The sequence below is a fragment of the Halichoerus grypus genome, chromosome 1, assembly GCF_964656455.1.
Source record: "Halichoerus grypus chromosome 1, mHalGry1.hap1.1, whole genome shotgun sequence".
Lineage (NCBI taxonomy): Eukaryota > Metazoa > Chordata > Mammalia > Carnivora > Phocidae > Halichoerus > Halichoerus grypus.
This window is the reverse complement of record NC_135712.1, coordinates 165,507,513-165,531,051: the sequence shown is the minus strand read 5'-3', so window position 1 is coordinate 165,531,051 and position 23,539 is coordinate 165,507,513. Positions and strand designations below refer to the sequence as shown.

Here is a 23,539-nt window from a genome sequence, read left to right as displayed (position 1 = left end):
TTTCAGGACTTTGTGGACCCCACAGACCTCCCTCCTTTCAGAAGATGGTTAGTACTTGCCAAGGGGAGCAGGAAGGAGGCTGATGGTTGGAGGACATTTCCCCAGCAGACTGCGAATCTTTCTTCCCCTGGTTTGCAGCCCCCTTTCTCTAATAGTGTGTGAACTTTTGTGATGTGTCAAACGTCAGGTGTAGGAGGTGCTTCCTGCTCCAGAGTTTACAGATGTAGTTGGAAGGTATGCACACGTGTGAGGAGAGAGCAGTGCCCGTGTGAGGTGGAATGCTGCTGGCTCTATGCTGACCCCGCTGCTGGGTGCAGGGCCTCCACAGTGAATGTTGCAGCTGCCCTTGGGGAGTTCACAGTCTGGCGGTGGCTGAGGTGCCTCTGTGACCAGGGGTGCTGTAAAGAGGTATGGGTCCCCTGGTGGGGAACCGAGCTGGGTGATGACTGTGACAAAGGAGATGGAGCCCTGGCTCGAGTTGACTCCCCGTTCTGTCCCTAGTTGGCTGGTGACTTTGTAGAGGAGGGAGAGGGTATAGATGTGGGTCCCTTGACTATTAATGAACCTTAAGATTCTCCTCTTCAAAATAAAGGGAGTTGGAGAAGGTGGTTCCTTGGAGGGCCTTTAAATCCTAATTTTCTTAGAATTCAGGGGGAGGGAGATTGAGGAAATCTTCCTGGAGGAGGGGGTTGATCTGGACCATTAAGGTTAAACAGTTGGATGTTTTTACTTGAAATTCAAATCCCCCTTGGTCATCAAGTTTCATGAAATGAAGAGACATTCAACAAATCTTTTCTTGGATTGACTGATCAATTGAGGGAATGGTGAAGAAAGCCGAAATCCTTTACACATACAGGCTCATGACATTTCATCTAGTTATCACGTATTTATGAGGCAGCTGCAATGTTGGTGTCCTTCTACATGAAGGAAAACTGAGCTCAAATGCATTACGGTCATAGGGACACCATGACTGACCCACTCCTTTAGTCCCCCCATTCCTGCTGGGGCCACTGGGCAGGACAGAAATGCCATGGACAGATCTTCAGTAGGGAAATAGAAAAGAGGAAAGGAAATTAGGGAGCAAGGTAGGAAGAAGGAGTTTGATAGGGCCTATGGGGTGGGAATGAGAGAACGTGCCCTGCCCCCCAAACTTTTCCTCCTGTTCTAATCAGACCAAACCTCTCTCTTAAACTGTTAAGTTATTGATTTCCCTCCCCAGTGTTCTCTGAGGCATGTTTGCTTGGAGCGGCTAGGTAAAACCACCTGGTTGCATCATCAAATCTGAATGTTTCCCAAGGTCCAGCCCTTGCAGAGGTTAATCTTCTATTTCTTGTCTTGTTTCCACTGTAGAGAATTGTGTGGAGTTCCAGAAACTGAACATGAGCAACCACAGTCATGTGTCCCTGCAGAATGCCACCTCTCCCGTCATGGAGTTTTGGGAGTAAGTGGAAAATGACTTGTGTCCCTTGGCCTGTGAGGCCTCTGTCCTGGTTCTGCTCAGTTAACATTGCTCCCACCCTGGGAAAAGCCTGACCTCTTCTTTCTCCAACTTTGCACTACCTAGCTTCTGTGGGCATTTGATGGCTTTGGAGATTTTAGAGGTTTCCCAAAGGAGCAGATGAGAGAAATGATTTTTTGTTGTTTGATGACATGTCAGCATGCCTGGTTGCTTATTAGGGTAAGAAGTGCTTGGTAAAATGGTAGTTAAAAAAAGAGGCATTTTTAACAAAAGAGGAGACAGCATGTTTGTGATAAGCTAAGTCAAAACTATATTTAGCCTGGAAAGCAGAAGTCTGGGTGGGGAGGGAGAAGGGAGATTCATTTTCTTTCAGTAGCTGAGGTGTCATGCCCAAACGAAACAGATCAACATTAATGGATAGAGGTTATAAAGAGGCCAGTTTCAGATGTGCTTAAAGTAAGAGTTTAGTTTCACAGCATTGTCTGCAAGTACTTCCAAAGGTTGTGATCACTCATCTCTGAAAGTGTTCAGCTAGCGGAGGACTGCTAATCGTTGTTGGGGAGGTGTCTGAATCCACCCACATTATAGGCAGTAATTGTGCAGATGGGCATTTTCCCAGAGGTGGGCATTCTTCATTAGTATTCCAGAGGGGTCTATGACCTAGCAGTTACAGGGCTGCTACATATGGTTATAGAAGCCATTCACTGCACAACCCTAGGGGGCATCATTTATACTGTGAAATGTGTGCTCCAGAATTGTGCCTTACCAACCTGTGTAACAGGACACAGTGGCCCTGACTTAGGATCTTCTAAATAGAGGTAGCAGGATCCCTTGTTCCAGGTACTGAGGAGACGCTTCCTCTGAGTCAGAGGTTGGGCTAAATGCTTTCTGAGACTTTTCAATATGAAAAAAACTATGGCTTTATTCAAAAACATCCCCTACCCTAATCCCTAATGCTGGTTATAAGTAGTGTAGAGGGGCAGTGGTTTTATGAGTGATTTTAATTCTCTTCCCAGGTACCATTCATCTCCTTCGCTCTTTAGAGGTCATGATGCTGAATTTAGACTTAGCAGTCTCATGTGTACACTTGGTGTGTGTGTGTGTGTGTCTCACACATATATATACACATTATATACTAATATGTAATTATGTATACAAACAGTACCTAGACCTTTCTTGCCTATTTAAAAATATTATATTGATGGTATCCATTATTTATATTTTCTTAAAATTTTGTTTCTTTGCTCAGTATTGGTTTTGAGATGTTCCCATGCTGACACATGTAGCTTTGGTTCATTTATTTTTTCCTGCTATATAGTATTTCAGTGTATAAAAAGACTACATTGTGTTTAGCCAGCTCCTCTTGATGGGGATTTGGACTTTCTCCTGTTTCCCACTGTTATTAAGCACAAAATAAATGTTTTGTCTCTGCTTCCCTGTGTGCGTGAATTAAGGTTTCTACGTGGTATACTTAAGAGTGGAATTGCTAGTAGTAGGGCGCATGCATCATGGGTTTTATCAGGTAATGTCAAATTGCTTTCTGAAAGGATCATTCTGATTTACTCTCTAAACAATAGTGTATGAGAATTCTACTGTTCCATATTCTAGACAGCACTTGGTCTTGTTGATTTTTAAATTTTGAATCTTAGTATTTTAAATTTGCATTCCTCTAATTACTTGTGAAATAATTAAAACATTTCATGATTTTTCCTCTATTTGGGTGCCTCATCTGTGAACTTCCTGCTCATATCTTTTTCTTTTTGGATTGTTTGTCCTTTCTCATGGATAGGAATTCTTGATACATTCTAGATACTAGTATCTTGATACATTCTAGATGTAAGTATGCTGCAAATAGCTTTTCCTACTGTGTGGCTTTTCTTATTTATGGCATACAGGAGTTTCAACTTTATTGAAGTCAAATTTGCCAATCTCTTCTTTTTGGTTTGCATAGTTGGCATCTTATTTAAGATGTATTTCCCTACCCCAAAGTTGTAAAAATCTTCTATACTTTCTTCCAAGAGTTTTAAACGTTTTATGTTTTTATATTTAGGAATATAATCTACCTGGCATTTTATTTTTGCATATGATGTGATGTAGGAGTTCAGCATTGTTGTTTTTTTAATATAAATTACCAATTTCTCCCACAGTATTTACTGAATCATTCATCTTTTCCCTATTGATTTGTAATGATGTCTTCCATATATAGTTTTCCTAAAAGTACAGGTCTGTTTTGGGGCTTTCTGTTCTGTTCCACTGGTCTCTTTGGCTAATTGTGTGTTAATACCACACCTATACTTTTATTGTAAGCCTGGAGCTGGTAAGACAGGTCCCTCACTTTGTTCTTTTCCAAAATTGCCTTCCAAATGAATTTTAGATTCAGCTTTCAGGTTAAACAACAATAAAGAACAAAACAACTCCATGGGGATTTTGGTTGGAAGGATATTGAATTTATAGGTTAATTTGAAGAAAATTGACATCTTTATGATTGAGCCTTTCTGTCCATGAACATGGTATAGCTCTCCATTTATTTAGGTTTTTTAAAATGCCCGATACAGTAGTATTACTTAAAGCAGCATGAGAATCCCCTGGTTAGAAGTGCAGATTCTCTAGTTCTCTCCAAACCTACTGAGTTATAGTCCCAAATATAGCATACATAAGACGTGTATGAGAGAAGAGGCTACTGTGATGCGTGGGCCTGTTTGGCCTTTCCCAGCCCCATGGGGCTATGATTTTCGACCTGCACATTTGAAGGTCTGTAAAACAGGGTCTCTGTGCTTCCTTAGAGAATCCATACTGCAACCCCACACTAGACAAGATCTCTGTGTAACTTACCATTGTTATGCACCTATTTCCTTTGTAATATATATATATATATATATATAAAACCTCAATTAAATCATTTTTGGGGCAATGTATTTGTTTGTTGTCTGTATTCCCCAAAATGTAGTCATAAAGCAACACCTTGTTTGGCTTTACTTACTACTGCTGGTCTATGGAAGACCCCCCAGTGAATATTTACAGAATGGGTAGATAAACAGGAGGAAGGCAGGCAGGCAATATATTCTAGAAGATACTACAAGAGAAGTCAGAGTGGGCTCTGGCAAGAACTCATGCAATATCCATATCACCTACTGATTTGGACACCAAGTGGTGGGAGGAGAGAGCTAATCTGCATCCTCATGTGTAACTGGACCTTTTGGCCTACCACTTGGCCATTCCAGATGAAAGTCTATGGGAGAATGAATCAGTGATTTTAGTTTTCTATTAGACTGCATCTGTATTATGAGTGCAGTGTTGAATTTTGCATCCTAAAAGTACTCAAATACTGGTGTGACACTCACCTTTTCATAAGATGCTTTTGTCAGACAGCTCTAATTCATCTTTTCCCAGAGATGAGCTTGGAACAGAGACTCTGTGAGATATTCGTAACATCTTATGAAAAGCTGTTGGGGCCTCATAAATTTGAGAAGGGCCGAAAGCTGTGCTCTTTAGCAAGAACATCTGTTATCTTTGATTAACTCAAATCCCCCAACATATTTTCCTGTGGAATCATTTGGAATCTTTCCATTCCTTCTTCCACTGCACCCCCACTCCCTGAATGCTAGCAGTCCACAAAACACAGTTTGACACATACTTTGTTGGGAAAGAGTTCTTCCTTAAATTCAGCAGACAGTTTTCTTCTGGGGCTTTGGATAGAGCATGCCTGATTCCTTGCCAGTGAGACAGCTCTTCAAGTATTGGATCAAGTTTGCTCAGAAGCATCTCTTCTTTGATTCATTTTGCTATTTCCCTGTGTGGCCTTCCCTCGGTTCAGGTCCCAGGTGTGCTCCTGTCGCCTTTCCTCACTGCCTCTAACTTCAGGGCCATACTGCTTGATCCAAATAGACTTCCTCATCCGCCTGCCCGTTCACTCATTCCACAAATGTCTGGACTCCTGGTGCATGCACATAGGAAGGACTATTGCACATTTGGAGGAGGCAGAAATGTGAGATGCAGTTCTAGCCCTCTAGAAGCAGAGGTGAGACAAGTCCTACCATAAAATCAGTTACAGGGTGCTACTTCCCTGCCCATGACTGGCCATGGTTCACCTTGACTTTGGATACCTGGCCCAACCCGCCCCCTGCCCCATCTTAAAGGTTCATTTCCTTTTTCAGGGTATAAATTGTTGGCTTAGCCAGTGAGAATAGTTCTGGCCCTGGGTCAGTCTTGGATTCTTGCTCAGGCAGGGGGTCTAGGGGACAGGGGCAGTTTGTCTTTCTGATGTCGTATTTCAAAATTAGGCCATCCTGGTTTTCTTAGTAACTCATTATGCATCTGGCATCTGAACATTTATCTAAATACATTTGCAGTTCTAAATGTTAAGCCCATGTCCTCTGGTGGGATCGAGTATTGTCTAGTATGTAACCAGCATCATGGCATCAGATGGGCTTTGGTCTTCTTCACTTAAGGCCTTGAATCCCATTGGTCCACAGGTCTTCAGCAAGTCCATGTTTGCTGTGTATACAATTGAAATCACTTTTGCACGGTGTCCATTCAACTAGCATTTGTTGAGTACCTACTGTGTGCTGGGCCTGAATTAAGCTCTAAGCATTTTCAGTTCTATATCTTTATTCGGAAGGATGAGGTCTTATCTTTCTGGTTTATCTTCACTGGATGAGTTTTTTAAAACTTAATTGTTTCTAGATCATGTGGCTACTTTATTTTCTTTGGACACAGATTTTGGGAGGTAGAGGAGCTGGAGTGAAACCCTGATTCTTTCTGTGGACCCAGGGCCCGGCCCTGCCTCCCTCTCAGACTCTTTCCCCATTGCCCTCCTCTGCACTGACCTTCTTTCTGTCCGTTGTATGTACTTGTCCCACGCTCAGTCATGGGCCTTTGTTGTTCTGTTTGTTTAGAAGACTCCTCACCCGATGCTTAGGTGTCTGGCTCCTTCTTTTCACTACGTCCTAATGCAGATGTCATTTGGAATGCCCTCTCTGACCATCCCAGCTACATCAGCACTCAGCCCCTCTCAACCCCATCGCTCTGTTCTTTTGTCTACATAGCACTTACTGAAATCCTCATGTCTTTGTTTACTTGTGCATTTTCTCCCTCCCTCCATGAGAATATAAGCCCCATGCCAGCAAGGATTGCCCTTGTTTGTTCCCTATTGTTCTGCCAGCACATTCTATGTGCTTAATGTTAGTTGAGATGGATGAGTGGAGGAGGGAATAAATGAATGGACGGATGTTTTTTATTTTAACACCTCAGAGCTCAGAGTTCATTGTTCTCATTTGTAAATTGGAAATGATTATGATAATGCCCACCTGCAAGGCTGAGATGAGGATTGAATGAGTCCTTGCCTATATTGAGCCCAGTATAGCTTAAGCCCTTTGGAAAGGATTGAATGAAAAAAGAGAAGGTTTGTGATTGACTTTATGGTTTATGAGATGGGGATTAGCCCTGTTCCCTGCCTTGCCAGCTTCTCTGGATTGCTGTGAGGATTAAAGAAGAAAACACACATTAAGAACTTTCAAGGGTTTTAAGTGGGGTGCCCGAGTTAACTCCTGGTACTGCGGCTCAGTGCCCCATTTTGCCCCACCTCTGCAGGTGTGGATTCATAGCTGATCCTTGTGCAGAGTTGGCCTGTGTGTTTGAAGCAGCCTTCATGTCTCCTACTGAAGGGTCAGAAGGGCCCCTGAGACCCTTTCCCTAAGTCGGAACCCAACATTGGTTGGCACCATCTACTTCTGCTAGTTTGGAGTACCCCACTCCCAATACATTACCCCTTCATGTACACAGTGTAGACTTCAGCCAGCAAGTTCTAGAACCCAGTTTAAGTCCTCGCTTCCTCCGCCGGCCCAGGACATGACCTGGGGCAGCTTACCTTCCTGAACCTCCATCTTCTTCTCTGAAAATAGGATGGTAATAGGACCTAACTCTCAGCATGGTCAGGAGCATTAGATTAGATGAGATGAGGCCTATGTGCTTTCCACATGGTGAGTACTCAATATGTGATAGCTAATTTTTACAAGGAAGCTGTCATTCAGCTCTTTGAAAGCCTACATGGATTCTTTTCAGCATTCGTAGAAGAAGCCTCCTCAGCCAGGTCTGTTTGCCCCTCAGAGTGGACCTGAAGAACTCTCAGTGCGTTTTATTCACTTGATTGTTCTTTTGACGTTTTCTGAGAACCTACTGGGTGCTGGGCACCTTATCAGTAGCCAGAAAGATCACGGGGGTGCTATCTGTCCTTGAAGAAGCACATAGCTTAGTGGGGGAACCTGGAAAGTAAACATAAAATAATAAAATAAAAAGATTTTAAATATAAAGCAACAGATATTTGTAGGATGGTTGCATTGAGCTAAGATGAGGAAGCCTGGATGCCTGGGCTTTGGGGAAGGCTTCATGGAGTTGATGAGGCTTAGTGGGGTTTTGCAGGGTGAATAGAAGTTTATGTGTTTGCCAGTGGAGTGAGTGAAGAGCATGCCTGGTGGAGAAAATAGCACAGGCAAGAACCCAAAGACCTGAAGCTGTATGTTGAGGCTTGTAGACTTTACCTGCAGTGCTCCTGCCTGGGGAGCCTGGGGAATGGTGGGGGACTTTCCTGAGGAAGTAGGCAGGACCAGAACATCTAGTCGGTCACAGGTCTTTACTGAGTACCTACTGGATGTCAGGTATCATTGTGGGTTCTGGGATACAGCAGGAACAAAATGAAAGACTTGCCTGGTGGAGCGGACGTCACAGACAACCAAGTAGGCGGAAAGTATTAGGTTAAGTCAGGATCGGTCTGCTGAAGAACAAGCCAGCAGGGAGCAAGAGTGTCACCGATGAGGGAAGGCCTCTTTAAGGAGGTGGCATTTGAGCAGGCAGCTGAGAGAAGTGAGGGAGGCAGCCTGGTGGATATTGGGGATGAGCCCTTGAGTCAAAGGAGTAGCAGGAGCCGTGACCCTGCAGTGGGGGCATGTTGGAGGTGTTTGGGGAAAAGCAGGCAGCCAGCAAGCCTGGAGCCAAGTGTGAAGGACTTGGGTGCCTTTCTACCCTTTCTAAAGGGTTTGAATCATCCTGTGGATGCCTCCAAAAGCCATATCCATGCAATAACAGGATCGGATCTAGGAGTAAGATCACCCAGGCTGCCAGGTGGACGCAGGAGGCAGGGGCCATGGGGACACTTTCTTGGTCCAGGCACATGAAATTGAGGTTTCTGCATGGAGAGAGGGCAGGTGGGTTGGGGGGGAGTGGTGCCCTGACCTATCAGGAATGATGGGTAGAAACAGTCTTGTGGGGATGATGGTAATTCTGCTTGGCCATGCCATGCCCCAGGAAAGTAAGAGAACTTGCCCTTCTGACCTGCTAATGCCTCCCACTTACCCACTGGCACTAAGATGCCTACTACCTGCACACATCCTTGGTGGGCTTTTCCTGATGGGGGCAGATGGGAGGCTCCAAATTTGCCTGGACTCTCCCAGCTTTTACACAGCAGTGGAAGCCAACTTAGCAGTAACCCTCAGTTCTCGGGCAGCACATTTGCTTTGTCCCCCAAATCCTACTTCTGGAACTTTATTTGGGGTGACCACACTAGTTATGAACAGCATGCCAAGAGCAACACTGTTTGTGATCATTTAAAAAAAAAAACATGTAAAATGTTCTTAAATATAATACCGATTAGATAAATTATGGTATATTTGTAAGAACTGCTAAAAAGGAATGAGCAGAAAATGTGTTGATGTGGAAAAGATCTCTAAGGTAAAATTAAGTGGAAAAAGCACAGTGTAGAATGTTGTATATAATACCATAATTATAAAAATATATGTATATGCCTTATTCTCATAGAATATTTCTGGAAGGATACACAGGAAGCTATGAACCATGGTGATCACCCAAGAGTGGGATGGGGGCAAGCAAGGGTGTAGGGGCAAGCAAGGGTGTAGAAAGACATTTATTTTTTGCTTTATACTTTTTGTACTATTTGAATTAAAAAAAATTAAAACCAGGAACATGATTATTTCATAATTCAAAAAAGAATAGAAGCTTGAGGGGGTTACTGAATACACTGTCATTTATTATAATGATCCCATTATAATAAATCCCAATTATAACACTGGTTTCACCTTATTAGTCATTATTTATTTAGCTTACAAATCATTTTTGTTAACATTATCTCATTTAATTTTATATCAGCCCAGTGAGATTGGCTGAAGAAAAAAAAAATCTCCATTTTTCCATTAAACAATCTTGGAGAAGCTGAGGGATTGCCCAGCTCATATGCCAGAACTCAAAACTCTTGGCTCCCACTGCCGCCGGGCAACCCTGGTTTCTCCAGAGGGCCCTGCTCTGGGGGGCTGTGTCACAGGGGGCAGCTGCCTCTCCCTATAGTTCCCTTCCTTCTGCTGCTCAGTCCTCACCACCAGGGAGGCGCTGGGGGCACTGAGTTAAGGAGAGCAGGGAGGAAGTCCCGCTGAGATGTACAAGGTTTTGCCACACCAGCCTCAGTGCAAAGGAGCAGGCCTGGGCAGCTCTTCCCAGCTCTCAGGAGATGCACCACAGCAAACTGGAATCAGCGTTTTGTATCCTCTTTATTGTAATTATTTAATGTTTCACTGATTGCAAAAGTAGTGAGCGTGGTTAGTGATGCAAACACAACAGCTACCTAAATGTGATACATTTGGTATCACATATTAAGTATGTGTTTTCGTAGGTTCAGGCTGCTATAGCAAAAATACCACAGACTGGCAACAATTTATGTCTCACAGTTCTGGAGGCTAGAAGTCCATGATCAAGGTGCTGATAGTTTTGGTGTGTCGTGAAAGCGTATTTCCTGGTTCATAGATGGCTGTCTTCTCGTTGTGTCCTCACATAGTGGAAGGGGCAAGGGAGCTCTCTGGAGTCCCTTTATAAGGGCACTAGTCCCATTATTAGGACTCTACCCTCATGACCTAATCGCCTCCAAAAGGCCTCACCTGCTAATACCATCATCTTGGGGATTAAGATTTAATGTATGAACTTGGAGTCTGTTGTAGTATGTTCCTCCTGGCCCCACCCTCTAAGAAACAACTATTAACAATTCAGAATCTCTTCCTGCCAATATTTCCCTGTACATTTAGTACCATTCTTCTTACTTTTCTTTTTGCCTTGTCTATTGAAGGAAATAAGTTCCCAGGTTCAGGAATTTAGTTCTATTAATAAAGGAAAACTCCCTTTTACAGAAGTGGGTTCTCCAGTAGACTCTTGGATTTCCTTATTGCAAAAGTAGTCCGTGGTTTGGGTGTGTGTGTGTGTGTGTGTGTGTGTGTGTGTGTGTGTGTTTGCAGAAAATGTAGAAAGTCTGTTTAAGTAAAAGAAAGGAAAAGAGGGTTTCCATTTCCATACTGCTGAAGCTGAGAGGGATTACTTGCCAGAGTCCACTGTTGGTGGCTCCCTTGTTTCCACCAAATCGACCCTGGTAACCACCCCTGAAGCAAGACCCAGGCGTCCCATTCAAGGAGCCGTGTGCAGCACTCCCCCACTGCCAATGATGGAGGCCCAAAATGGGGGGGTCTCTCTCACCCCAGCTGTGAGCTATTTGCCCTCAGTTGTCACCACGGGGGTGCTGGCTTGCCCAGAGCCCCTGCCTCGAGAAGGATTAGTTGGTAGCTCTGCTGCTGCTGCAGCCTGAACACAGCACTGCGAGCAGAGCGGAGGGTAGAGGTACGGCTTGTATACACAATTACGGAAACGCTCTTTAAAAGAACAGTGAAGTGGTATGCGGATGCAGAGACCTGGGCTTTGGGGCCAAACACAGCAAGAATCTGAATCCTGTTGCTTTCACTTATTAGCCTTGTGTTCATTACTTAAGTCTCTCTGCAATTCACCTTCTTTGCCTGCAGAATGGGAGGAGGAGGAGTAATTGGGCTTAGTAAGTGCTGAAGAGCTATGATCTACTCCTGTGATCTTTTATTGGATTGGTGGAGTAAAGATATTTGTATATAAAATGAGCCACGAGTGTATTTGTTTTCACACAAAAAAATAGCGGATGTCTTACACTAAATAATGGGAAGTCGCAGTTTACTGAACCAGAAGGGCTTTGTCTGAGGTTCCTTTTACGTCTTGTTGGCTGCAGCAAGGGAAAGGAAGCCCTGGCTGTGTGCACTGGCCCTGAGCGTGCCCTCTCACCATGCTACTTCAGTTTAATCCACCCACCCTGGGGATAAATGATGTGGCATCCCTGTGGGGTCCTCATCCCACACAGGGGATTCGGAGGCAGGGAGAGGTTAAGGGTCTGGTCCAAACTGCCTCTCTCAGCAAGCCAGAGGCAGACCCAGGCTGAGAGCAGACCCCTCCAAGCCCACCTGCATCCCTTCACGCCTCCGCGCTCCTCCTGCCTGTGTCTAATATGCCAACAGCTGCCTGTTCTGTCACGGGCAGAATCTGACCGGCATGTCCCTTCTCTCTGTAGGCTGCTGGACTGACACTTTTGAAGGAATAGTTTTTTTAAGCAGATGGGGAGCTATAATTGATGGAGGAAGGGAGAAACTAATGGGGGAATGAATGAAGAGAAAGCTCTAGTGCCCAGCAAAAAACAAGATAAAACCACCTTTTGGGTTCTGTCCTTGCTGGATTTCAAGAGGTTCCTTTAGGAAAAGGTTTGAACCTTGATTTTAGAAGAATATTGTGGTTTCCAGCTGAGCCAGGTATTGCGTGTGACCCTGGCAGACTCTGATCTGCTGTGATGACAGATGTCAATTGATCCTGGCCTCCCAGCTATAGCTTAAGGGCCTGCAGCTGGCGGCACAGGCGTTAATGAATGACTGTAATTCAGACTCGGGCACAGAATAACACGTAAGGGGCTGTTACCAAATTTTAGCGCATTATCTCTAGTCTAGATGACTTTTAATGAAACCACAAGAAAGTATATGAAACTCCCCAGATTCACACACACACACACACACACACACACGCGCGCGCACCCCCTTCGTGTCTGCTCTACACTGCTCCTGGAAGACATCCAGGGTGGGGAAGAAGCACCAGAACTGGAGGACCTGGCCCTCCCACTTACTGGTGGGGCCCCTGGGCATGTGATTTGGAACCTCTGTTTCCTCATTGGTGAAATGGGTGTACCTGTCCCACTCTTCAAGGTGCATTCAGTGTGAAGTGATGGGGTGGGCGGTAAGTAACTGGCTAATGGTAGTGCTGCTCACTCCTGCATCCAGCTTGCCCCCCGCCCCCCACCATGGATAAGGTGACATTCAAAGGATGGAGATCTCCTGGTGGGTGACCCCGGAGCTGGGAGCAGATCTCCACTCCCCACCCTGGATCTCCTCATTCATCCAGGGCCTTTCCTGCTTGCTGTCCCTCCATGGCCGACAGTGGCTCATTGCCAACCTTGACACAGAACATCTCAGGGGGCCAGGGGTGGCAAAGAGGGTCAGACTTCATCAGAGCTTTTGGTGGTTGGTGCTGCAGAGGTGTGGTACTGTGGGAGCCCATGGGATGGGGCTGGCAAGACTTAGGCAGCAGGTTAGGGCCATGCTGAGTCCCAGTGAGGAGGAGAAAGGCTGAGGAATTGGAGGATCCTGGGACCCCAGCCGTACGTGGCAAGGTCCTCTCTACTGCAGGGGATCCGTGTAACCCATGTGAGGATGGGCTATGTTAAGAACCAGTGGGTTCCCAAAAGCTGTGGCAGCCTCTCTGCTGCTCAGCCTGTCCCTTCTGCACTTTGCCTCCTGACCGGCAGTACCTCTGGTCACATCTCCCCATGAGGCACAAGTTTTGGAACCCTTCCCTGAGTTTTGATGCTCTAACAGTCCCTTCTTCTAGACTCACTCTCCTCTTTTCACTGCCTTCTACTTCCCTGGATCTCACCCACCAGCCAGAGGGGAGAGGGTACGGAACAGGAGACTGGGGTGCAAGTCCAGGCTCTGCGACCCACCAGTCTGTGATCCAAGGCGAGGTCAGAAACGACATAGAGCCTCCGTTTCCTCTGAACAATGGGAGTAAACAAGATAACAGACACAAGAGTGCCAGAGCGCTGTTCCAGCGTGCGTTCTGCATCATGCTAGCAAGTATTGCTTTGGAAAGGCACAATTGTGGCGGGGAACACTTCCTTCCTAACTTCTTAATAACTGGCTTATCATTTACATGCCCTAAACTGCTCCCCCTGTAGGTGTGCAAGTCAGTGATTTTGAGTAACTGCCAATTGTGAGATCATCACAATATAGGTTTAGAATATTTCCATCACCCTCTTCAGGGCTCTGGTACCCATTTGCAGTTCATCTCTCCTCCCACCTCTGCCTCCAGGCCACCATGCCTCCACTTTCCCTCTCTCTGGATTTGCCTAGTTAGGACTTTGCTTATAAATGGAGTCATTCAATGTGGGTCCTCTGTCACTGGCTTCCTTCACTTAGCATAATGTTTTCAAGGTTCATCCATGTTATGACATGTATCACTACTTCATCCCCCTTTGTGGCTAAATAACATTCCATTTTATGGATCTACCACATTTTGTTTGTCTATCAGTCGATGGATATTTGGATGACTTTCAGTTTTTGGCTATTATGAATAACCAAGGGGTGGAATCTCTGAGTTTTATGTTTAGCTTTTTAAGAAACTGCCAAACCATTTTTCAACGTGGCTAAGCCATTTTGCATTCCTACCAGAAATAAATATATGTTGTTCCATTTCTCCACATCCTTGAGGACACTTGTTATTGTTATTTTGATTACTGCCATCCTAGCTGGTGTACCCTAGTGGGTGTGGAATAGTATCTCATTGTGGTTTTAATTTGCAATTTAATAGGGAACACTTCTGAATAAATTTGGGAAACATTGGGCAAATCAGAGCTATAAAGGTGTCTTTATTGCAGGACTTCTCAAAGCCTTTAATATTCTCATGATAATTGAGACTCTCAAAGGAGGGCTACTATGTGTATCATTTTCTCCAATGAGGGCCTGGTGTGACCTGGAAACTCTGAGTGTCTTGAGGGATTAGTGTTCTTTGGAAAGCATTAGCCTAGGACAGGGGTCTGGAGACTACTGGCCAAACCCCATCTGCTGTCTGTTTTTGTAAAAAAAGTTTTATTGGAAGATAGCCACACTCATTCATTTATAAATTGTGTATGGTTGCTTTCACACCGCAAGGATAGAGCTGCATAGTTAGGACAGTGACCTTATGGCTTGCAGAGCCTAAAATATTTACTATCTGGTCCTTTACAGAAAAAGTTTGTTGCCCCTGACCTAGGAGTGCCTGGCACATAGTAGATACTTGGTTAACTTTTAAATGAAAGGAGGGACTGACCCTAAGGACCAAGAAAGCACTTTGTGAGGCTTTGTATTATTTGAGCGGGTGCTTAAAGGACAGGTTGAGTTTTTATAGCTTGAGAGAACTGAGAAAGACATTCCTGGCAGAGGGAACAGCAGGAATGAATCCTGTAAAGTAGAGAAGTTAGGGTGTGTTTGGGGGCTGGTGGGGACTTCTGCTTGGCCTACGGGGATTTCTCAGGCCAACTTGGGTCCCTAGTTGTATTCCCTGAATGACACAGTTCTGGCCCATCTTCCCCATGACCAGACAGTGGGTCCAAGCTCTGCCTCTGAAGTCAAACAGATGTGGCTTCAGGTTTTGCCTTAGCCTTTCTGGGCATGTTAATTTGCCTAAGCCACAGTTTTCCCATGTGTTAAATGGGAATAACAGTTGCAATTTCTTGATAAGAGGGTTCCTTGCCCTGAGCCTCCAGTGGGTTTTAGGACTCTGGCTGGGGGCTCAGAGGAGCAAATCCTGTAAGTGGGGAGAGCTGGGGGCCTTCTTTCTTCCCAGAGAGGGGACAGCAGAACCCTGAAGGCAGAGAGATTCTGGAGGGGGCAGGGAAGGCACATTTGTTTTGGTGATGGCCCCTTTCTTGTTTGTTGCTTGGGGAGAGCAGAAAGGAAGACCAGCAAGGCTATTTATAGCCCAGCCCCTCAGCGCGGGTTTTTGGGGCAGTCTCTGCGTCCCTGGCAGCAAGTCCTCCATGGCAGGTTAAAGAAAGGTGATGTGTTTGTGGGCTCCGTGCCGGACATTAAGATGAGGCCTCCCCTGCCGACTGGCCACGCTGGGAGCTGTTCCCACACAGCCTCTCCCAGGCTCTCTGAGGTGGGAGGGAGGGGGGCCTGGCTGCCTGCTCCCTCTCTGCTTTCCTGGTTCAGACCATTCCTGGCTCTGGAAGCTAGGGAAGCCCCAGGTGTGAGGCTGCTTCCTTCTCTCCCGACCCAGCTTCTCTGGGTATGAGACATTGAGATGGGGAATGAGGGTGATGCCTGAGGACTGGATTTGGGATTCCAGCGATTTCCCTAGGATCATGAAGGACGGAGGAGGGGCCTTGAGTGGGAGGCAGCGGTGCGGGGGAGGGGTATGGGGCACCAGAAGAGGGGCACCAGAAGAACCCGATTTCCAGTCCTAATCTGGGCAAGATGCTTTACCTCACTTGGCCTCAGTCTCCTCACCTATAAAATGGGTCTAATAATGCCCTCACAGGAAGGAGTAAATGTGGCAAGCTGTAGGGCATTTAGTGGCGCCTGCCATGGTCCCGTCCACTGCCAGCGCCTTCCGGTTCTCTCCTGACAGTCTCTTAATAAGGATGGTTTGCTTTCAGACTGGCCTCTTGGCTTCCCCAGCTCTTTCCCTCCCGTTCCTGTAGAAAATGGCAACATCTCCACCTGGGTATTCCTTCTTCTACCCCCTCCTCTCCTCCCTTACACCCCATCCCCTCCTGTGTTTGACCCCCACCCCACTCCCTTACCCATTAACTATCCCACTTGCAGCAACCGCAAAACAAAACAGGCATAAGCAGAACAGCTTTTGTACCCTGTGTGGCCCTTTTCGCTACCACGGTCTCTGATCCAGGAGAGCCAAACTTCCCCAAAGAGCCACCTCACCAGGGTCCCATCGCGTGTCTGCTCCCCACCCACAGCAGCCTGAAGTCTGCCCCACAGGGATCTGCTCTCCCTGCCTCACCCACCCCTTCTGGTGGCAAATCCCGCAACACCCTCCCTCCCACCAGGCTGCCCGGCAGCACTTGGCAGATGGGCTGCTTCTCCTTCTGGAATGCCCTCTGCCTCCAGGGAGACCACCTTCTCCTGTTGCTCCCCTGCCTTTCTGCTCACACCTGTCTGTCTGCTGCAAGGGCTCCTCCCTTCCTCTCTCTGCCCTGTAAATGTTGGGGTTCTGGAAGCTCTGTGCCAGGTCATCCTCTCCCTCTTTCTCCTCCAGCTCTCCCCAGGCAGCCTCCTGCTCTCCCGGCACACCCTGATGGCTCAGGTCTGAATCTCCTCCCTGCATCTTTTTTCTGAGCTTTACAGCCAGAGCCCCAGTTGCCTCTGGGCATTGCAGCTTCCTGGGCGTCCCACAGACCCTCAAAATCATCCTGTCTAAAAGATTGATTCTTTACCACCTCCTCCTCCAACCTGCTTGATGATTCAGTCCTGCTCAGCTAATGACCCCCCATCCATCCAAGTATGCAGCTGGATGTCAGCTGAGACCTCCCTCTTCCCTGCTGCCCGCCACCCCCTGGCAGTCACTTTGTGCCTGTGCTGTTTTCAAGCCCACTTGTTCCCTTCCAGGGCCATTCCCCCATCTTGGTCCAGACCCTCCCCCTTTAGTGTCCAAACTAAGGCAGCCCTGCTCCATTCCACCCTTACTGTCCATTCTTCCCAATGCAGCCAAAGAGAGTTTTCCAAAATATGTATCAGACGGGGTATCACTCCTATTTAAGATTCTACTAGGCTTCTGTTGCCCTCAGGACGAAGCCCCAGCTCCTCAGCAAGGCTCATAGTCTAGGCTTTGCTCACACTCCAGCCTTGTCCTCACCCCTACCTCTCACCCTGGCTTCTGCTACACTGACCCAACATGCTGTGCCCTTCCCTGGCCTCACTGAGCCTTCATTCCAGCCTTTTGCACCTGGTGGCCTTTCTGCCCCAGATGCTCCCGCTGCCTTTTCTTTGCTAATTCTCCTCCTACCCTCCAGAACCCCCTGGCTCAGTCCCACCTCCACATCTTGTTATTGGCCAGATCCCCAGTGAGTGTCCCTGCTTTTCTCCGTCCTGACCCTCTCCGTGCCCAGTTCTGTTTTCTTGTCTGCTTTCCCCATTAGAACATGAGCTCTTTACAGATCCCCAGCTGTAACACTGGCACACTAAAGACACCTTGAGAAGTGCTACTTGAATAAATTAATAAATGTATGAAGGACATGTGTACTACCTTTATGTCATATGCAAAGGCATGTAATATAGCTTTGGGGCATGCATTTACCAAAGCTTTAATTTATGAAGAAGAGAGGAAGGCGGTAATTTTACAGGGGAATGTTACAGGGGAATCTAGGAACTAGTATTGAGGCTGAAGGTGTGGACTTTGGAGCCAGGAGCCCTGGGTTCAAATCCCAGTGCTGTTGCTTGCTCCTGGTGTGACTTTGGGAAAGTTACTTAACCCCTCTGCACCTCAGTTTCCCCACCTTTGAAATGATGGTGATTGTACTTAACCTCAAGGATTGTGGGGAGGGTTAGAGGATGCTTGACAACCTATCAAAGGGAAGTATTGTCATTCCCATTTTACAGATGAAGAAGCTGAGACTCAGAGAAGTGATGTCCCTTACCCAAGGTCACACAGCCGGTAAGGAGCAGAGCTCGATTTGAACCCAGCCCATCTCTATATGTGCCAAGGGCTGGGGAAGCAGAGGCATCATACCTCCAAGTTCTGAGATTTTAGTCTCCGGATAGCAATCTCCAGAAATATTCTCCACTTATGTCCTGAAAAATATGCTTCATGAAGGATCTGCTTCCCTTCCTGGCTCATAGTAGGTGTTCAGTATAACTTGAGTAAATGTCTCCAAAGAGTTCCGTCTAGTCTTCAACATTTCCTGCTCCCTGGACAGTGTTGGGAGGTCTGTTCCTTGGTCCTTTTTTTGCCAGGGTGTTGGCAGCAAACTCTTCCTTATTCAGACCTTTCTCCTGTCCCAGCACTTCATGGGGGAGGGTCATTAAGAAAGCTTTTTCCCAGGAAGAGCTGTGCCTTCTCCAAGTCTCCAGAGTTGAGTGCCCCAGCCCCTGGCTCTCAAAGGCTGCCCTTGTGGGTTTCAAAACAACCCACAGCCCTCAGGCTGAGAACCTGCCCCCAAGCCCCCTATCTTTAGAAACCCAAGGTCCATTGCTAGTTAGAGTCAGCTCTGGTAAAACCTAAGGAGAATAGTTTGAGGATGTTTTCAAATAGTGTCTGGTGGAACAAAAGAGCAATTCATCCTGCGTAGCTTTTAGTAATCTGCTTCCCATTCTGGGAATTAGATTGTTCAATTAAGCGAGAGGGCGCCGAGGCAGGCTGCATGACTCAAAAGTTTGCAGCATTCAAAATGTGGAAGAGAGGGGACCTGAGCCAGCTCCCTCCTGGCTGATCTGCCCCCTCCGCTGTCTCTTTACCCCCGTGCCATTTCCAGTTTTCAAATTCCCGTTCAGAAAACAACTACATCAACAAGAAGGCATGTGTGTATGTGCACCTGTGCTAGGTAGGGACCTCATGTAAGTGTTTCTTTAATGAAAAATTCAGAGCCTGGGGTGGACTGGGAAAAGCACACCATCTGCACTGGCCCGCTTTCTTTCCTGTGTGGGCTTCACCCTTCTCATTCACCAGCTGCTGGGCATTCAGGCTGCTGTTGGGGGCAGTTTGCAAGGTGGTAGATATATGTCGGCTAGGAGACTCTTAATCTAGAAACAAGGTACTTGATGAGCACCCTGAGGTTTCCCTGCAGAATTCTGGGAGTGAGTGGGTACATCACAGTATTTTGGCGGGGAGAAAGTCCAGTCCTTCACTAGCTTCTCAAAGGATACCAGACACCATCCCCAGGTCCTCTTCAAAAATACTATTCAGGTGGAGTTTGTAGGTCATTCCTTCATAGCTAGGAAACTCTACTTCTGTAGTGTAGAAGCCTTATCATGCATAAGCAGTCCTCGGGGAAATGTTGCAAAATGCAGCTGCCAGGGAGTCATACAGCAAGATTCAGGCTCAGTGGGTCTGGGACGAGGTGCAGGAATTTTTGTATTTTTAGCAAGCACTCCACAAAGACCATGCTCTGAGGCCCACTACTCTGTTATGATAATAGATACTCTTGAAGGTTTTATTTAATGGCCTGTAGTTCTTAAAGGAATTAAAGCCAGAGACTACTAAGACATAAGAAATGAACAAAACACACACAAAAAACTGTTGCTGGGCACCTGCGTGGGGCAGTCGGTTAAGTGTCGGACTTGGTTTCTGCTCAAGTCATGATCTCAGGGTTGTGAGACTAAGCTGAGCACAGAGCCTGCTTGAGAGTCTCTGCTCCTCTCCCTCTGCCCCTTCTACTCCTCTCTCTCTAAAATAAATAAATCTTTAAAAAGAAAAAAAACCTATTACAACTATGTGGCTTTCTCCTTCCTTAAATAACTTGGACTTTTGTTGTTGTTGTTGTCCAACTTATACTAGTAGAGGGCAAAAGCCATACATGCTTACCTTTTTATCTGCAGTATTAATATAGTGCCTGGTACATAGTAGGTGCTCAATAAATGTGTTTTTAAGTGGATATTCCCACTTCTGGCTATAGGTCTGAAGGCTGGTTTCCTTTCAAGTAAATCCATAGCCACACACAGCCCAATTTTGTTTGGGGGCCTGCCTGATTTCTCCAGCAGGGACTGGGGCCGGAGGGAGCCTGTAGACCAGTGCTAATTGGTGTCACTGGGTAATTAATGCAGAATCAGGCCCTGAGCAGATTCCCAGGGAGACAGACACTGAGGGAGGCTTTCATGCTTGGTGGGATGGGAGCTGCTTGCTCAAAGGACGTTCCCAGAGTGCTGAGGCAACTGGCGTGGTCCAGCGGGGGTGGTTTGGCAGCCAGAATGGGGTTCGTGGAGTGAGTTTGGAGGGGGTTTGTGTTGGTGCCATGGTTCTGCACAATATGGAGCGTGGCGAGTTTGACTTTAAAGAAACACAAACCCCAGGCGTGGGCTCTGGGAGCCAGGCCTGTGTCAACCCTGGAGAATTGATGGGTTCTGAAGGAAGAGTGTGGCTGGAAGCATTGGCTCAGTGTAGCCAGGGGTCCTCCCCCTCCTGTGGCCTGGGCCCTCTGGGACGTCCCTACTCTCTGCATGCTATTCAAGGCTCCCAGGGACACTCCTCTGTTTACCTTTTCTGCTTTTCCCTTCTGATCCCTGTGCTCCAGCTTTCCCCAGGTATCCCATGCCCTGTGTTCTGGCTATTCCCTCGATCTAAAACCACCTTCACTCCCTCTCTCTCCTGACTAAATTCCATCATCCTTCACAGTGTAACTCAAATATCACTTCTTCCAGAACGCTTTCCCTGACCCCCTGTGTCAGTCAGGACTGGTTGTTTTTTGCCACGATAACAAACACCTCCAAAGATCTCAGTAGCTTAGAGCAACAAAGTTGCTTTCTTGCTCACACAACATCTTTGACAAGGGGTAGCAGAAAGGCTCATGTAGTCACTCGGGAACTCAGGCTTCTAGAGGCTTCATCTTGATACATACCCTGTCATGACAAAAACAGTAGGGAGAAGGGAAGGTGTCGAACCACACCACCCGGCTCTGAAAGTCACACAGGTGCCATTGGCCAAAGCAAGTTCAATGTCCGCTGTTTAGTTCAGCAGGCCAGGGATGTATAATTGCTCCAGCTCAGGGAGGGACCTGGAATGTGTACGGATAGTCCTGCAGTCTGCTGGCAACCTCGAGATAGGCTAGATGCTTCTTGGTCTTTCCAAAGTCCCTACAACTTCCTCTGTTATAGCCCTTGTCATGCTTATCGTAAACCATCTGCTAACTGGCCTGTCTTTTCCCCCATGAGTGAATCCATGACGACAGAGGCCTGGGTCTTGTTCTTCTCTGGGGTTCCCAGAGCTGGCCCTGGGTTTGTCTCAGAGGAAGTGCTCGGCAAATGGTGGAGGGCAGGTGAATGAGTGGGTGGCCCATCCCTGCCCCTCTATAGCACTAGCTTTGCCGGGGGTGGGGTCAGGCTGGGTCTCCAGCACCCATGACTCTCCCTACTCCCCTCTGCAGGCGCCGGGTCTTGGCCATCTCAGATGGGATCGAGCACATTGGGAACCTCCGCTGGGAGCTGGCCTTGTGTCTCCTGGCAGCCTGGACCATCTGCTACTTCTGCATCTGGAAGGGGACCAAGTCCACAGGAAAGGTAAGAGGTGCATCTTGAAGCAACTAGCCATGGGCAGGGGAGGACATGAGCTGTCCTTGTATGAGATCACAGGTGACCCAGAGAGTGCCAGGGAGTTCACATTGCAAAAGTCAGCTCTTCTGTGGGGGTGGTAGGAGGAGCACTGGACTGGGAGTCCGCTCAGGAGCCCAGAGCTAGAATCCCAGTGTACCACTTACTTGCCGCACACGTCAGGACTATTCAGTTCTGCCTTCTGAGCCTCAGGTCGCTCATGTGTGAAATAACAAATCCTGTCCTGTCTTATGGAGAGCTGTGCAAGGAAAGGGGAGGTAAAGTGCTTTGAACACTGGAAGCGCTAAACTACTACCGTGTGGTTTTTGTAATGAAGGTATGTGCTCCAGGTGTGCGTGAGGGCAGGCAATGCTGGCTGCCTACACTGACAGGCCCCGAGACCTCACCCACCTGGAGTCTGGAGGGAAGGGCAGATGCTTCCATCTGGTTGCCTTGCTGTGCCTGCCATCTGTACCACGTAGCCTCCAGGGCCTCCGTCTCCTCGGGGAAGAGAAATGGGAGAGGCAGCCGACTCTCGACGGGCCTGGTCAGGAGGTTACCATAGGCATCTGGCCAGCACCTAAGGCATGGCCTCACCTACCTGCCAGGGAGGCTCGAAACGTAGGGGAGCAGGGGGACGTCTTTAGCACGGACATCTGTGCCACGAGGATCAATACAGAGGTTGTATGTGTAGCTCATGGACAAGTCCAGCCCACTCATGTGTTTTATTTAAGAAAAGAAAGTAAAGAATTAGTTGCCAACATTTAAAAATCCAGAGAGTTCATGTTGAAAAAGGAAATATGAATCTGGTATCCTTTGGAAAGTTGAAAGTTTTGGCGACGCTGGGCCTGCATGCCTACACAGCAGCATTTGGCTGAGCTGAGCAGCAGCTACCCCCTTCTAGGGACACTCTGCTTAGCTACAGTCTCCACCATTCCCTATTGCCCTGACCCTCTGGCTGAATGTCAGTCCCACTAGTGTCCTCATTTGTGAAATTCCATTTTTTCTTGTGGGAAAGAGGACACGAAGATTTACTTACTCCTGGTTCACCCTGACCATGTCACTCCTTGCCTGCTTGTTTCCAGTAGGCATTTGCTCATCACCTTTATTCTAAGCTATTGGCTGGGTCAGGGGCTGGAGGTCAAACCTCCACGGAAATGGGAACTTAACAACTCTGGGTCCTTTTACAAAAGATGGTTCCCTCAGCCCCCACAGTGGTAAGTGTTTGACAGGTGGGTGGACCTGCTGGAGGGAAGTTAGGAGAGCAGAAAACAGATACCAACAAGCCCCCATGCTGTGGGCTCTAAGGGAGCTGAGGATGTACTAGAAAGGAATCATAAATGTGCCTGGGGGATCAGAGAAAGAACAGAGACTCATGTCCTGTCGGCCAAGATGACTTTGCTGATCTTTGCTTTCTCTAGTTTGTATCATGAAAGCAATAGGATTTTTCTGTTTTTCCAAATCTAAAAATCAGTACATTATTGACATACTTCTTTAGACTATATACACTTTGCTCCTGTTCCCCTTCTTGCTGCCTCTTCTGGATAAAGAGGAGGAGAATGACTTAGAGGGGTGAAGAACCAGAGTCTGGAATCAGGATTCACATCTCAGGTCTATCACTCATTAGCTGTGACCTTAGCACGTCGCTTAACTTCTCTGAGCCTCCGTTTCCTCCTCTGCAGAATGGGGATTGATATGAGGCTTGTCTCATGGGGTGGTTGCCAGGATGAGATGCAAGGATGCATATTCCAGTCTTACAGGGTGGGTAATTAATGGCAAGTGCTGAATAATAGGTAGATCTTAAAAAAAAATCTTGTTATAAAGATAAAATTTATTCATTTGAGAAGTAGTTTCTGGGTATCTATACCCAGCATTATTCAGTGGATATCTAAAGATAAATAAAACG

The 23,539-nt window shown here is 47.0% G+C and overlaps 1 protein-coding gene across 1 annotated transcript in view; it reads left to right on the top strand.

Annotated features, from left to right (window-relative positions):
• Positions 1-23,539, top strand: part of SLC6A11 (solute carrier family 6 member 11) — a 126,711-nt gene that overhangs the window by 5,842 nt on the left and 97,330 nt on the right. The window contains exons 4-5 of the mRNA XM_036079875.2: positions 1,351-1,441; positions 21,471-21,603. Of these exons, the coding sequence (XP_035935768.1) occupies positions 1,351-1,441; positions 21,471-21,603 (224 nt within the window). The remainder of the gene's footprint in view (positions 1-1,350; positions 1,442-21,470; positions 21,604-23,539) is intronic.